Below are 13,069 nucleotides of genomic sequence, written 5' to 3'. Positions count from 1 at the left end.
GGTGGACATCCTGGTGATGGCAGAGCCATCCTCGGGCCACTGGGTGCACCTGGACACAGAGATCACCAACAGCAGTGGCCGAATCACCTACAGCGTGCCGCGGCCCCGACGCCTGGGCGTCGGTGTGTACCCTGTGAAGATGGTCGTCAGGTGAGACCCAGGGGACATTCTCGTGGTGGTTTCGCCCATTTTCATGACCCTTCCAGCCAGACGTGTCCGGAAGACAGGGTCCTCGGGGTGCTGTCCTTTGGTCCTCAACCCTGTCTGTGGGGAGAGAGCAAAATGGACAAGGTCATCACCCAGATTGTCTTTGTGCCCCCAGACTGACCCCTGGCCTCAGGCTAACACCTGGCCCTGAGCAAACAGCTGACCACAGGTAGTACTTTTCAGGGGCGACCAGACCTGTGCGATGAGCTACCTCACGGTGCTGCCCCGCGGCATGGAGTGCGTGGTGTTCAGCATCGATGGGTCCTTCGCGGCCAGCGTGTCTATCATGGGAAGTGACCCCAAGGTCCGGCCAGGGGCAGTGGATGTTGTTCGGTGAGTGCTACTTCCCTGCAGTGGACCTGTTTCCCACACGCTGCCCCCACCAGGGAAGGAGCCAGCAGACCTGGGCCGGGGGAGGTGGGTGTGTTTTTTCTTTTTAGTTTCCTCGAGGAATTTCACTGGTCTCTGGGCCAGGACCGGGCAGTCCTGGCTTCACCTCCAATGTTAATTTACTGAGCGTCCTTGAGAAACTCCCTGCGACTTTCTAGACCCCAGTTCCTCCTTCCCTGCCCGCCTTCCTCCATTTATTCTAACACTGTCTGAGTATCCTCTGCTGTGACTCAGGCCTGGTATCTCACATTCTGACCCCAGTCAGGTTAAAATCATTGTGTTCTGATGATTTCTTGCTGTGTAACAAATGGCTCCAAACTTAGCAGCTTAAAATAATAACTTATTATTCTGTCTCATGTGTCTACGGATTCACAGGTCCTGCTGGAAGGTTCTCTTACGGGGTCTCTCTAGCAAGTGTAGTCAAATGGTGGTCTGGGCTGGGGGGTCATCCAAAGGCTCCACTGGTTGATTTTCAAGAGGGATGGCTTGTGCATGCTGGGTCTCTCCTTCTGTCTCTCCGTGTGGCCACTCCATGTGGCTAGCCTGGGAAGTCTCAGACTATTCAGGTTTTCTACAGGGTGGCCAGCTTCCCCTGGTTTCTAGAGACCCAGGTGGAAGCTGCAAGCGTTCCAATGACCCAGCCTTGGGAGTCACAGCGTCCTGTGCACTGCATTCTATTGGTTATAAGCTAGTTGCAGGATCAGCCCAGATTCAAGGGGAAGGAACCACATAAAGGTGTGAACACTGGGACACATGGCTCCCTGGGGGGCCATCTCTAGCGACTAGCTAACACACAGTGCTAACTGAGAGATGAGAGCTATTCCAGCTGATTGGAAAAAGCAGAGCCGTCTTTCTGGGAGAGGTGGCATTTAAGATAGCTCCTGAAGGATGGATGTATATATATTTTCAATCCATGCCATGGTACAAATATTAGCAAACGAAGAAAGACCAAAAAAAAAAAAAAAGAACACATAAAGTTGATTTTGCTATGCCAAGAAGGAGAAATCAAGGTGACAAGGACAGGAAAGAGCAGAGCATGTGTGGGAAACAGGTGTGACAAGTTCAGGATTGTTGGATTTTGGAAGCAGATGAGGACAGAGCAGGAGGTGTGGTTAGAAACACAGCCTCTCAGGGCTATCTTATTGCTAAGAGGAGTGCAAAGGGTTTTGCCAACAGAAAAGCAAAAGAGCTACCACTTTAGTCCCTCCCGCCCTCCTTGCCTCCCTCCACCCTTTCCTGAGCCAGGTCTGTGCTGGGCACTGGTGCAGGGAGAGATCCGAGTAGGAGGCATCTCACAGTTCCGTGGGGAAGACAAGTCATGGGGCTGAGAAACTGATCTGGGACTCCAAGGGGTCAGAACCCCAAGAGTGGAACAGACCCTGGGCCCTGGGAGTTCTTGGGGTGGGGGCAGGGACTATCCTGCCTCACCCCAGTAGCAGAGATCGCTTTCAGGAGAGAAGACTAGCCTGGCTCGGGGGCTCCTAGGACACTGCTGACCTCATCCTGCCCACTGGCCCTGTGGGGACAGGTCCTGGACAGGCTCCGTCTTATCTCAGGGGTCAGCTTCCCCCTTGTAAGGCTGGGTCGTGTATTCCCATTACAACATCTTCTCCAAACGGCCTCCCGAGTCAGCATCCCACAGCTGGGAAGGGGGCTATAGTCCTGCCTCTCTGGGGATCCACCTGGTGCTCTCACCTCCTTCCCGTGGTGTTCTCCAGGTACTTATCAGAAGCTGCTTTTTGTCACCACAGATCACTGAACCCTACCTTAGAACTAACCAGAATCCTGGAGGTGACACCTGGGCCTGTGCATCGTTACAAAACCTCCCCAAATCTCTCAGATTTGGTTTCTAGGTTTGGAAACCTCCAATCTATAGTAGCCAGTTGGTGGCTGGTGCCACAAAAGCTCCCAAATAGGTGTGGGCTTATCTGACATCTTACAACCAGGATACCATGTGAAGTCAGCTGTGAGGGCAGAGAAAAGAGGCTGATTCTGCCTGGGAAGCAGGGAAGGCAGCCTGGAGGAGGAGGGCCTGAAAAGATGGGAGGGTGGAAACATAAGGAGATGGAGCCATGAAAGCTGTCAAGGGGTGGGGTCTGCAGCAGTAGAGCACAGGGCTGGTCTGGGGCAGCCAAGCAGCTCCATGTGACTGGGGGGAGGACAGGCTCAAGGCCACAGCATGGAGGGCCACTAGTGCAGAGAAGGCTTGTGACCTTGGAGAACTGGGGAGCCAGGAAAGGCTTTAGGCAAAGGAATAATAGGGTTAGATTTGCGATTTACAGACATCACCAGGGAAACAACTGTAGGGATCGCAGCATGCTGTAGGCACATTTGGGATTAATTAATTTCATCCTTAGGCATGACCTATGCGGTGTTGCTATTATTATCCCCATTTTACAGATGGGGAAACTGAAACCCTGAGGGTTAAATAACCTGCCCGAGGTTGCATGCACCAGTTAGATTGAAGTGAGAGGATTGGAGGCAAAGTGTCCTCCCAGCAGGTTCTTGTAGGGGCCCAGGTAAGAGATGGGGCCTGAGCTAACGCTGAGAAGTGGATTAAAATGAGAGTGTGGAGTAAAAATCCCGCCTGGTGGAATGAAAGGTCGACTCACTGATTAGAGGAGCAGAGGGAGCAGGAGTGGGGGGTCAGTTGGCTGTGGGCATGCGGTCCCTATGATCCAACCAGATGTCCAGGCCTCACAGGGCTTCACCGGGAATGTGGATTCGGGGGTCCCCCTGGGAGCAGCCGCTCTGGCTTCTCAGGAGGGCAGCAGGTGGGGAAGGCCACTGGGCACGGGTGGCTGGCACGGAGTGGGGGTTGGGCTGGACCCTGTCATGCTGTCTCGCCAGACACTGGCAGGACCTGGGCTACATGATCCTGTACATCACGGGGCGGCCGGACATGCAGAAGCAGCGGGTGGTGTCGTGGCTGTCCCAGCACAACTTCCCACAGGGCATGATCTTCTTCTCGGACGGGCTGGTACACGACCCGCTGCGGCAAAAGACCATCTTCCTCCGCAACCTCGTGCAGGAGGTGAGTGTCGGCCCTGGGGCGGGGGGCCTTCGGCCTGGGAGGGGATGAGGCCCCCAGGACCCTCCTCTACGCTCCTCCCCTCCTCCCTCAGCCCAGTGAGGCCTCATCCATGTACCCCACCAACTTCCACTGCACAAGCGATGCCCCCTTTGCTAGGCACATGCACGTGGCTCTGGCCGGGTCCTTTCCTAGCCCTGCAAGATGGTATTACTGTCCTCAGTGACAGATGAGAGAGGCGGGGCTCCCTGACTTGCTAAGATCTCAGAGTCAGACTTGCATCCTTTATCTCCTGGCTTTAAGGCCTACACTCTGGTTTCTGCATTTGGTTATTCATTCAACAGACACCTAAGGACCTATTAAATTCCTTACCCTGTCCTAGTTCTGGGGGCCACACAGAGACAAACAGAATATGGGACAAGCTCTCCAGAGCTTTGACCTAAAGCTGCAGTTTGGTTCTCTCAGTGTGTTCCCAGGACCCTCATTACTCCACCCCTGGGAGCTTGTTAGAAATGCAGATTCTCTGTCCCTCCCCTGCCCCCAGATTTACTGAATCAGAAACTCTGGGGCGGGGCCCAGCAATCTGTGTTTTAGCAAACCCTCCAGGGGATTCTGATGCTTACAAAATTTTGAGGACGGCTGACCTAGAGCAGGGGTTGACAAACTATGACCCATCGCCTGCTTTTATATGACCTGTGAGCTGCGAATCGTTTATATACTTTTAAATGGTTGACTGAAAAATCAAAAGAAGAATAATATTTCCTGACATGTGGAAGCTATGTGAAACTCAAATTTCAGTGTCCATAAATAAAATTTCGTTGGAACACAACCAAGCTCATTTGCTTTGCGTTGTCTATGGCTGCTTTTGGGCTACAATGGAGCAGTCGAGTAGTGGCAACAGAGTGCACAGCCTAAAATATTTACTATCTGGTCTTTCATATAAAAAGTCTGCCAATCCCTGATCTACAGGAAAAAAAGACTTGTAAATTGACAATTTACTGGTAGATAATTCGAAAAGGCCTATTGGCAAGCAGAGGAGAAAGGACTGGGGAGGCCAGAGAAGGCTTCTAGGAGGTGGTAGAAGCTTTTGAGCTGAGTTTTGAAGCATGAGTATGAGTTTGTCAGGTGGCCCCAGAACCAGCGTATGCAAAGGCACTGAGGTATGATAGAGCCTCAGACAATTTCAGAGCTGCAGGCGTCCTGCATAGGGGTGTGGGCAGGGTTAGACCAAGGTCAAGTGGGAGCTGAGGCCCTGGAGGTCATCAGGCACCTGGACTTGGTAGGCCTTGAAAAACGTGGAAACCAGGCAACGACCATGAACTCTGCTGAGACCAGTGGGAACCCATGGAAGAGCTTACAGCAGGGAGTGGCAGTATGTGGCTTGGGTTGTATAAAGAGCCTTCTGGTAGCCATGTGGAGAACAGGTTGGTAGGAGATATGAGAGGCAGGGAAGTGAATTAGGAGGCTGTGGCCCAAACAAGAGACAGGAAGACTGGAATCCAGGTGGTGGCCATGGATGGAGAAAAAGGTGTGGGTGAATCAGGAGGTAGAATTGTCAGGACTCAGTGACGGTTGGATGGAAGGGGTGAGGAGCTCTCAGATGTCCTTCTTGAGTGGCCAGGAGGGATGGAGGTGCTTCTAACCAGATCGTGATCTCCATGGAGCCAGAGCTTGCATCTATTTTGTCACCAATATATCTCTGGCATCTGAGGCGATGATGGCACCCTGCAGACATTCCATAAACGTTAGTAGAATCAATGAGTGAATGAATGAAATGAGAGGGGACACAGAAGAGGACCAGGCTGGAAGAAGATGAGCTCATTGGTGGACGCACTGAGACTAGTATAACCATGGGACATGGGACACAAGACATGTCAGCCCCAGCTGAAGCAGGTCAGTGAAGCCATGGGAGGGGGTGAGAACAAGCTGTGCTGCGCCCTCTGAGAGCAGGAAGAGAAGCCAGCAGAGGAACCAGAGGGAGCCAGGTGGGGAGGGAGTCAGCAGAGAGAAGCCTCCTGGTGTTAGGGAAGAGAGGGTTTCAAGAAGGAGAGAGCATCCTTCTTGTGAAGGAGTGTGGTTTGGTGAGAAATGTCCTCATGGTGAACACTGGACGCTGATGACCTCAGTGAGGAAGGGACACCTCAGAGACTCAAGGGGGCAGAAGCAGTGGGGTGAGGAGCAGGGAAGGTGGGTCGTGGCTTTGATGGGTAGTGCAGATGGGAGTGGACTCGCTGGCTTGAAGTTGTAGGAGTGAGCGGGTGTGTATCAGGAGGTGGGCCAGGGCAGGACAAAGCGGCTGCTCCTTCCTTTGAGCTACAGGCAGGTTGGGAATCAGCCAATGAATGAGGAGAGGGGCCAGTGGGCTGAGGAAACCCTCTCTTTGGTTCGACACCCAAGACAAAGTCACCTGTAGGACCGCGTAGAAGCTTAGGGAGGGAAGTAAAAATTGGGAGACTTTTTTGGGGGGTGGGTGGTAGAACAGAAAGAATATGTGGGGTCAGAGCTGCGTGGTTTTGTGTTTCTCCAGCAGCTCTCAGCAGCTAGCATATTCTCATAGGAAGAAGGTGGGTGTGAAGAAATTCCAGGCTGAGGTGTGGCCAGGCTGGTGTGGGAGGAAGCTGAAGGGCCAGAGAATCCAAGGTGGAGCCCAGAGAACACAGGGGGGCTACAGAGAGCCCAGGCAGGGGTGTCCAGAGAATGAAGGTGTGCGTGAGGCTGGAAAGGCTGTCAGAAACCTGGAGGGAAGGAGCGGGTCAGCATGGGAACGCAGACATTCCGAGTTCACAGAGGGCAGTTCTGGGTTCAGTCCTGGAGGTGACAGTCACTGACCTTAAAGAAGCCAAGACATGGAGAGAGAGGCTCAGGTGTTGGTGGGTCATCCACATGGACAGGAAGTCATTCCAGTGATGGTGGGACTTAGGAGGAAGGAAAGCTGTGGCCTGCAAACAAAAGTCTCAAGTGAACTTGGAGGGAGGGTGGGATGGGAGAAAAGAAGGTGACGTTAATGAGAGGCTCAACGTTAGGAGCCATAGGGTGGTGAGCACCTCAAAGGTGGGGATGGTTTAATCCCGGTGGGGTGGGTGGCGATCTGCATGTGACCCTGCAGTGAGGAGGAGCTGGGCACTTCTTTTAATTGGGATGAGGCTTCTGGAGAGAACATCAGACCCGCCAGCACCAGCGAGTGGCCAAATGGCGTGCCATAGTCTGGTGCAGTGTGGATGGCACAGGGTCAGAGGCCGGACAGAACTGGCTGCAGTTCTGGCCCTCAATTTCCTTGTCCACAAACAAAGGAGCTTTGCCAGTTGTTACGTAACCTATGCATAGTGCTGACCGAGTGGGGTCAGTGAATCATGAGCTTGTGACTTTACCAGCAAAAGCCCTGTATCAGGCCTGGGTGCAGGGTGGGGCCGGAAGGGGAGGCTGCTGCAAGGTGGACCCATGGCTTGGAGGCTATCAGTGTGCAGAGAAAGGGTGCCCCTGGCAAGGGCTCCCCGGGAGGTCTAGGAATCCTTTGGGGAGCGGTTTGATACGGCCTCCTCTCCTCCATGAGCTGCCCTGTGTTTCAGTGTTTCATCAAAATCAGCGCCGCCTATGGCTCCACAAAGGACATCTCTGTCTACAGTGTGCTGGGCCTGCCACCCTCCCAGATCTTCATTGTGGGACGGGCCACCAAGAAGTACCAGACCCAGTGCCAGGTGAGTGGAGGCCGGGCCACGGCTGGGGGCTGGGGGCGGGTGGAGGGGCAAAATGGTAGGGGGAGGAGGTGGTTCATTCCTTTTTTGTTCATTCCTTCATTTGCTCATTTATTCATTCATTCATTGAACAAATATTACTGGGCACCTGCCTCTGACCAGGCCCTGTGTTGGGAGCAGGGGAGGGTCCCCGGTGGAACTGGATGTCATGCCATCCAGTCTAGTGGGGAGATGGGAAAATTTGCAGACAATAACAGTGCAGAGTGGCAAGAGCCACAATGAAAGACGGGGAGACAGAGACTTGTAGGGCCCCAGCCAGGAGCAGCTAAGCTATACTCGGGGCAAGGCTGGTTTTCAGGAGTTTGAAGGAATTGTCCAGGAAGAGCCTGAGGCTGGAGGAACATTTGTGACAGAGGCAGAAGCAAAAGTAAAAGGTCAGGAGATAACAGAGAATATATACATTCTGGGAACTACAAGTGACTCAGCTTGGCTGAGTGTGACGTGGGAGGGCGAGGGAGGGGGGCTGGAGTGGCAGTGCTTCTCTGTGGCCCGTGTGCCGTGCCAAGTTGGGATTTGAACTCTTCAAGTGAGTTTGTGATTCAGAGACCTCCCTCAGGCTGCAGGTGGAAGGCAGATGGAGGGAGGGAGGGAAGCCGAGGCAGGGGCGTGGTAGGGAGGGGAGAAGGCAGGGGGTCTCAGAGACATTTCTAGGCACAATGGATTGGATTTGGTAATGAGCAGATGAGATTTGCGGCATGAAGGAAGGGGAAAGCCAAGGATGGTGCCCATTTCTAGCTCAGTAACTGGGTGCCATTATTGGAATGAGAAGCAGATGTTAGGAGCAAATTGAAGGGAAGGTGATCTCCTTTTGGGGGCATGTTGAGTGTGAGGTGTCTGATGCTGACTGGCAGGTGGAGGGTGCGAAGACGGAGGGACCTCAGTGTGGGGACAGTAGAGCAATGCTGATCTCAAACTCTGCATGTACACACGGACCACGTGGGAATCTGGTTTAAATGCAGATTCTGATTCCGTGGGCCTCTGGTGGGGCCTGAGATTCTGCCTAACAAGGGTCCAGGGACCACACTTTGAGTAGCAAACTGAGGACACAGTGGGGGGATTGGCAAGAACAGTAGCTGTGGGGGTCAGAAAATGACGATGTTGGGAGGTGGATGACAGGAGAGACATATTTGGGGATTTTAGTGTAAGTGACAAAGATGGGAGTTTCGCCCTCATCAAGAATCTACAGTACTCTCTCCAGTGACCCACACGTACAGATAGAAACGCTCATTTGTCCAAAGCAGGTTGGGAGCCTTGAATGGTAATGAGCTTCTCTGTGGAACCTCCAGAGCTTCCCGTTTTCCGGAATTCTATGGAGAAGCCGGAGACCTCATGGTGGGGTGTTGGTGGGGGTAGGATGATATTGGGGTGGGGGCAGGACTAGGGGCCTGCCCTGCGGGCCTAACTCCTGCGCCCTCCGCAGTTCCTGAGTGAAGGCTACGCCGCACACCTGGCCGCCCTGGAAGCCAGCCACCGCTCGCGCCCCAAGAAGAACAATTCGCGCATGGTCCTGCGCAAGGGCAGCTTCGGCCTGCACGCACAGCCTGACTTCCTGCGGAAGCGCAACCACCTGCGTAGGACCATGTCGGTGCAGCAGCCGGACCCACCCGCCAACCCCAAACCCGAGAGGGCGCAGAGCCAGCCTGAGTCCGACAAAGACCATGAGCGGTCGCTGCCTGCGCTCAGCTGGGCGCGTGGGCCCCCCAAGTTTGAGTCGGTGCCCTGAGGGCTGGCCTATGCGCGGAGCAGGGAGGCCCTGCCAGGCTGCCTGCGGGGACCGGAGCGCTGCCTTCTCCCCGACACAGGCCTTTTCCTGCTTTTTTCCTCCTGTGTCCGTCCAGCAGTGTCCGACCACTAGGGGGAGGGACTCTGCCCGGCCTTGGGGACTCCCTAGGCTGCAAGGGGGTGCGATCCGGGGTCTCGGTGCCGCTGCTGCCGCCTCCCCCGTGCCTGCGACTTCAAGCCCAAGTCAGGGTTGATGTCTGTTTAATCCTGGGGGCAGGCATGCCGGAGCTGGAGTAGTTGACAGAGTCGACCACCTTTCTGAGTTCCTGAGGCTTCCGCAGCAATGCTAGGCAGGCCCCAAAGGGAGAAGCCCCCAGACCAGAGGTAGACAGTCGCTGGCAGGTACAGCTCCTTGGCTGTCTGGTGGAGGGGCACGTGGCATTTGTGCCTGCCCTCCCTGTGACATCCTGGGTTACCTTCTTGAGCCTGGCTCTCTTATGGCAAAGTGGCCACTTTTGGGGAGTGAGAGGATGTCCCCTGGGCTCCTCCTATGTTCAGGTGTCTGTCCATAGCCCTTGGGGGCAGGGTCTGGTGCTGACGGCCTGTCCTCCTGCAGCTGTTCACACCCCCCTTGTCCTCTGTATCATCACCATTCTCCCGTGGCAGTTGAGGACAGTTGTTCCTCTTCCCAGAGTCCTGCCTAGTGCCCTCCCAGGTGAGGCGTTGGCCTTGGGCTCTGGCTTAACTGGGCTGGCTGTGAGCCCTTGAGCCAGTTGTTTGCCCTCTCTGGGCCCTGCCTTCCTTATGTAATTGAGGGATCTCAATTGCACCAGCTTGAGATTGGTGCGAGTTTTTGACTCCTCGGCTGTCCCGTATTTCTGCCCCCTGTGGCTTTTCAGGCCTAAGACTCCCTCCGAGTGCTCAGTGATCTCTACCGTCCCTATAGTCTGAGAGGGGGGCTCTTGTGGATCAGGAGGAAGCAGCTGGTGCCCCACCACTCCAAAGGAAGCCCCTGGGGGTGCAGGGTGGGGCGTAGGGGTCCCTGCTCCATGGAGAGATTTGCTTTGCACTGATGCCCAAACCCAGTGTCCCAGGGACAGAGACATTTTCCCAGAGGGCACTGATCTGACTGCTCCTCCCCAGCTCTGCCTGGGCTGATTTCTTCCTTTTGGCTCCTGAAAGGCGTAGAGATGAGATCCCAGAGCTCTGGGGGTTCATGTAGTTTTGGCTCAAACTGTTGTATTCTCTTCCCTTCCCCCTACCACTTAGCTTGGTTTGGTGCCCATGACTTCCTCCTGGGTCATGCGCTGAGGTTGGCAGGGTGTGGCTTTCCTGGGGCCCCTCAAAGCCTGTGCAGGCCTTTGTGCTGCTGGGCCCCTGGCCTGAGCATTGGTCTCCTGCACTTTCCCCCTGCTCTCTGGCTCAGGCTCACACCCGCCATGGGGGGCTGCCAGGGCTTGCCTCTGAGCCCCCGTGGGCTGCCCCTGAGGCCGATCCAGCTCTTTCAGCCAGGGCTCTGAGTCAGGGGCCAGGCTGTCCCCGAGCCCAGACAAATGTATGCACAGCAGGCACCTGTGTCAGCTCAGTGTCGCTTCTGCTCATTGTCTACCTCTTGCACTTCCCATGTGGCCAGTGTCCTCCGACCGCAGCTGCTGGTAGGGGCGGGTGGCACCACCCGCATATGGGGCACCCTGTGGGGGTTGGAGGGCTCCAGGCTCCCAGCCCCCACCTTTGCTCCCTCTACTAGAAACGTGTCTTCTCCAGTCTGCCAGCTCCGGCCGCATCCACTCCACCTGTCTCCCAGCTCTGTGCTCCACTTTCAGCCCTGCATATGCATTTAAGCTGCACTGAGCTGCTGGCAAGTCTGCCGGGGAGGGGTGACCACCCTCTGCTTCCTCTCTGGGCCTGCCTCCTGGCAGCTCACATCCCTCCCCTCCCATGTCATCTTTCACGGCTCTCCGTGAGGTACCGGCTCATGTGGCATAACCGCCTCAACCCTAATCCCTTCCCAAAATACCCCGAGTTAAACTTGGGCAGACTTAGTCTGATTCTGACACTCTACCATCTCCTTTTTGGAGAAGCCACTGATGTATTACTTTCCAATGATAAAATAATTATCGTGGGATACTTGTCCCCAAGTTCGATTCCCTCTGCCCTTTCTGAGAACCCCAGGCTTGGAGCTGGGCAGGACCCGGGGGGATTTGGAGTCCACTTGAGCACGGTTCTGTGGTTCTGGGGGATGGAACTGGGATGCCAGCCCCAGCAGGAGTGCCACCACCCCTTCCTTTCCAGAGCTCCGGATTGGGGCTCTGACGATTCCCTCTGAGATGCTGAAGGTGTACAGTGCGATGTTGTGAGCACGTGCTCTAGGAGCTTTAGTCGGTGTGTGACTGGCTGTATGTGTGGTTCTGTGTAGTGACCAGCCTCAGACAATGACGGTTTCAGTAATGCTTTCCCAGCAACTCTGTAACCAATATGCACTTTCTCTAGTAGTGGTTTGTTCAGTTTTGTCTGTCCAGTTACATGGGAGAAAAACAAAGAACCAAGTCGTGTTGTTCCATGGAGGGGGGTCGCTGCCTCTCCCCGAGTAGTTCTGTGACACATGTCCGGCTGTTTTCTAGAGAATCCTTCCAGCTTCCGGTGTGCTTGCTCCTCGGGAGCTGGAAACAGATCTTCCCGCCTGACCAAAGCTCCCTGTTTCTCATGTGGCATGTTTGTTCTTTCCAGTCTGGTGGCTGTCCTGACAGAGGGACTGCCTGCCGCCTTCCTCTACTTTTGCCCTGTTGGGGGTTCAGGGTGCACTTGTAGCTGGGGCCTGCTCTTCTGGCGGCATGGTTTGTTTGTTTTTGTTTGTTTTTTCTCAAGTGCTCGACTCCTCCCTTAGACTCCGCAAAATATTTTTTAAAAAAAGGAAACGTTTCATGCATTTGGATGAATGGGCCTCCTGCCTGGATGCGGGGCCAGAGAAAACACACGTTTGAACCCCAGTATTTCAGAGATTACTGGGGGGTGGGCTCTCTGAAAGAGGAGAGGCTGGGTCTCATGGCTTTTAAACAAACACCTTTTACCACTCTGGAGCCTCTACCCACATCCAGAAGTGTCCTGCAGACAAAATAAGTCACCAGTTTTTAAATGAAAGCTGGACCGGAGACAGAGTCCGGAGGTGGCATGGTTTTGCATGGACACTCTCCCACCTAGCCCAGGAGCAGCCCTGCCCGGGAGGGGTGCCCTGACTGCGAAGAGGCCTCGCAGCTGACCCCGCCTTAAACTTTCCTGCGGAATCCTGGGGTTTGGGTGCCAAGTGCTCTGAAACCTATTCTTTGACTCAGCCAAAAGCAAAGTCACCTCCCTCCTTCTGCTCCCTCTGGGCTTGGGGAAACTTTCTGAAAAATCATAGTTCGGGTTAAGTCTAAGCACTTAGGCCTGGTCTGGGTCCTGTTCTCCTTGCTGAGGAACCAACAGAGTGGTCGGGAGAAATATCAGTGGGACACCACTCTTGTTGGGACAAGAAGAGGCAAGTGACACCAAAGAGGGGCAGGCCAAGAGGGCAGCTCACTCATGGGGACCCCCACCCCCGGATCCTGCTGTCCTTTTCTATTTGTTTACTTGGTGGTGGCAGCCTGTCTGATCTCGTCCGTGGTCTGACTGTTCCTAAGTGTGTTACTCTCAGTATTATCTGTGGTGGATGGTTCTGTGGTGAAAAAGGTTTATTATATTCCTCATGGCTGCCTTGTACAAAATCCGTTAGAAAAGAACATTTAAAATACCAGATTTCTAACAAGACAAAAACAGCATTACGGAGTTAAAAGATTTTTACAACTGGTCTTGATTTTGATGTGAGCTGGTTTTTAACTCTCAAACGTTGTCACTTAAATAAAAACCTTATTTGCCTTTACAATGTGCTTTGCTCTGAAAGAAGCTGAGACAACTTTCCCGTTGCTCCTGTTCTCCCTGAGCTGGGGGGCAG

At 54.3% G+C, this 13,069-nt stretch overlaps 1 protein-coding gene across 3 annotated transcripts in view; it reads left to right on the top strand.

Annotated features, from left to right (window-relative positions):
- Positions 1 to 13,004, top strand: part of PITPNM3 (PITPNM family member 3) — an 88,565-nt gene extending 75,561 nt beyond the window's left edge. For all 3 annotated transcript variants that reach the window (XM_074319381.1, XM_074319379.1, XM_074319380.1), the window contains 5 exons: positions 2 to 150; positions 391 to 540; positions 3,448 to 3,631; positions 7,195 to 7,323; positions 8,801 to 13,004. In XM_074319381.1, the coding sequence (XP_074175482.1) occupies positions 2 to 150; positions 391 to 540; positions 3,448 to 3,631; positions 7,195 to 7,323; positions 8,801 to 9,103 (915 nt within the window). In that variant the 3' untranslated portion in view covers positions 9,104 to 13,004. The remainder of the gene's footprint in view (position 1; positions 151 to 390; positions 541 to 3,447; positions 3,632 to 7,194; positions 7,324 to 8,800) is intronic.
- Positions 13,005 to 13,069: the final 65 nt, after the last annotated feature.

Source organism: Rhinolophus sinicus, linkage group LG15 (genome assembly GCF_036562045.2).
Source record: "Rhinolophus sinicus isolate RSC01 linkage group LG15, ASM3656204v1, whole genome shotgun sequence".
Classification (NCBI taxonomy): Eukaryota; Metazoa; Chordata; class Mammalia; order Chiroptera; family Rhinolophidae; genus Rhinolophus; species Rhinolophus sinicus.
Note: the sequence above shows the minus strand (reverse complement) of the source record. Positions and strands in the feature narration are given on the sequence as shown.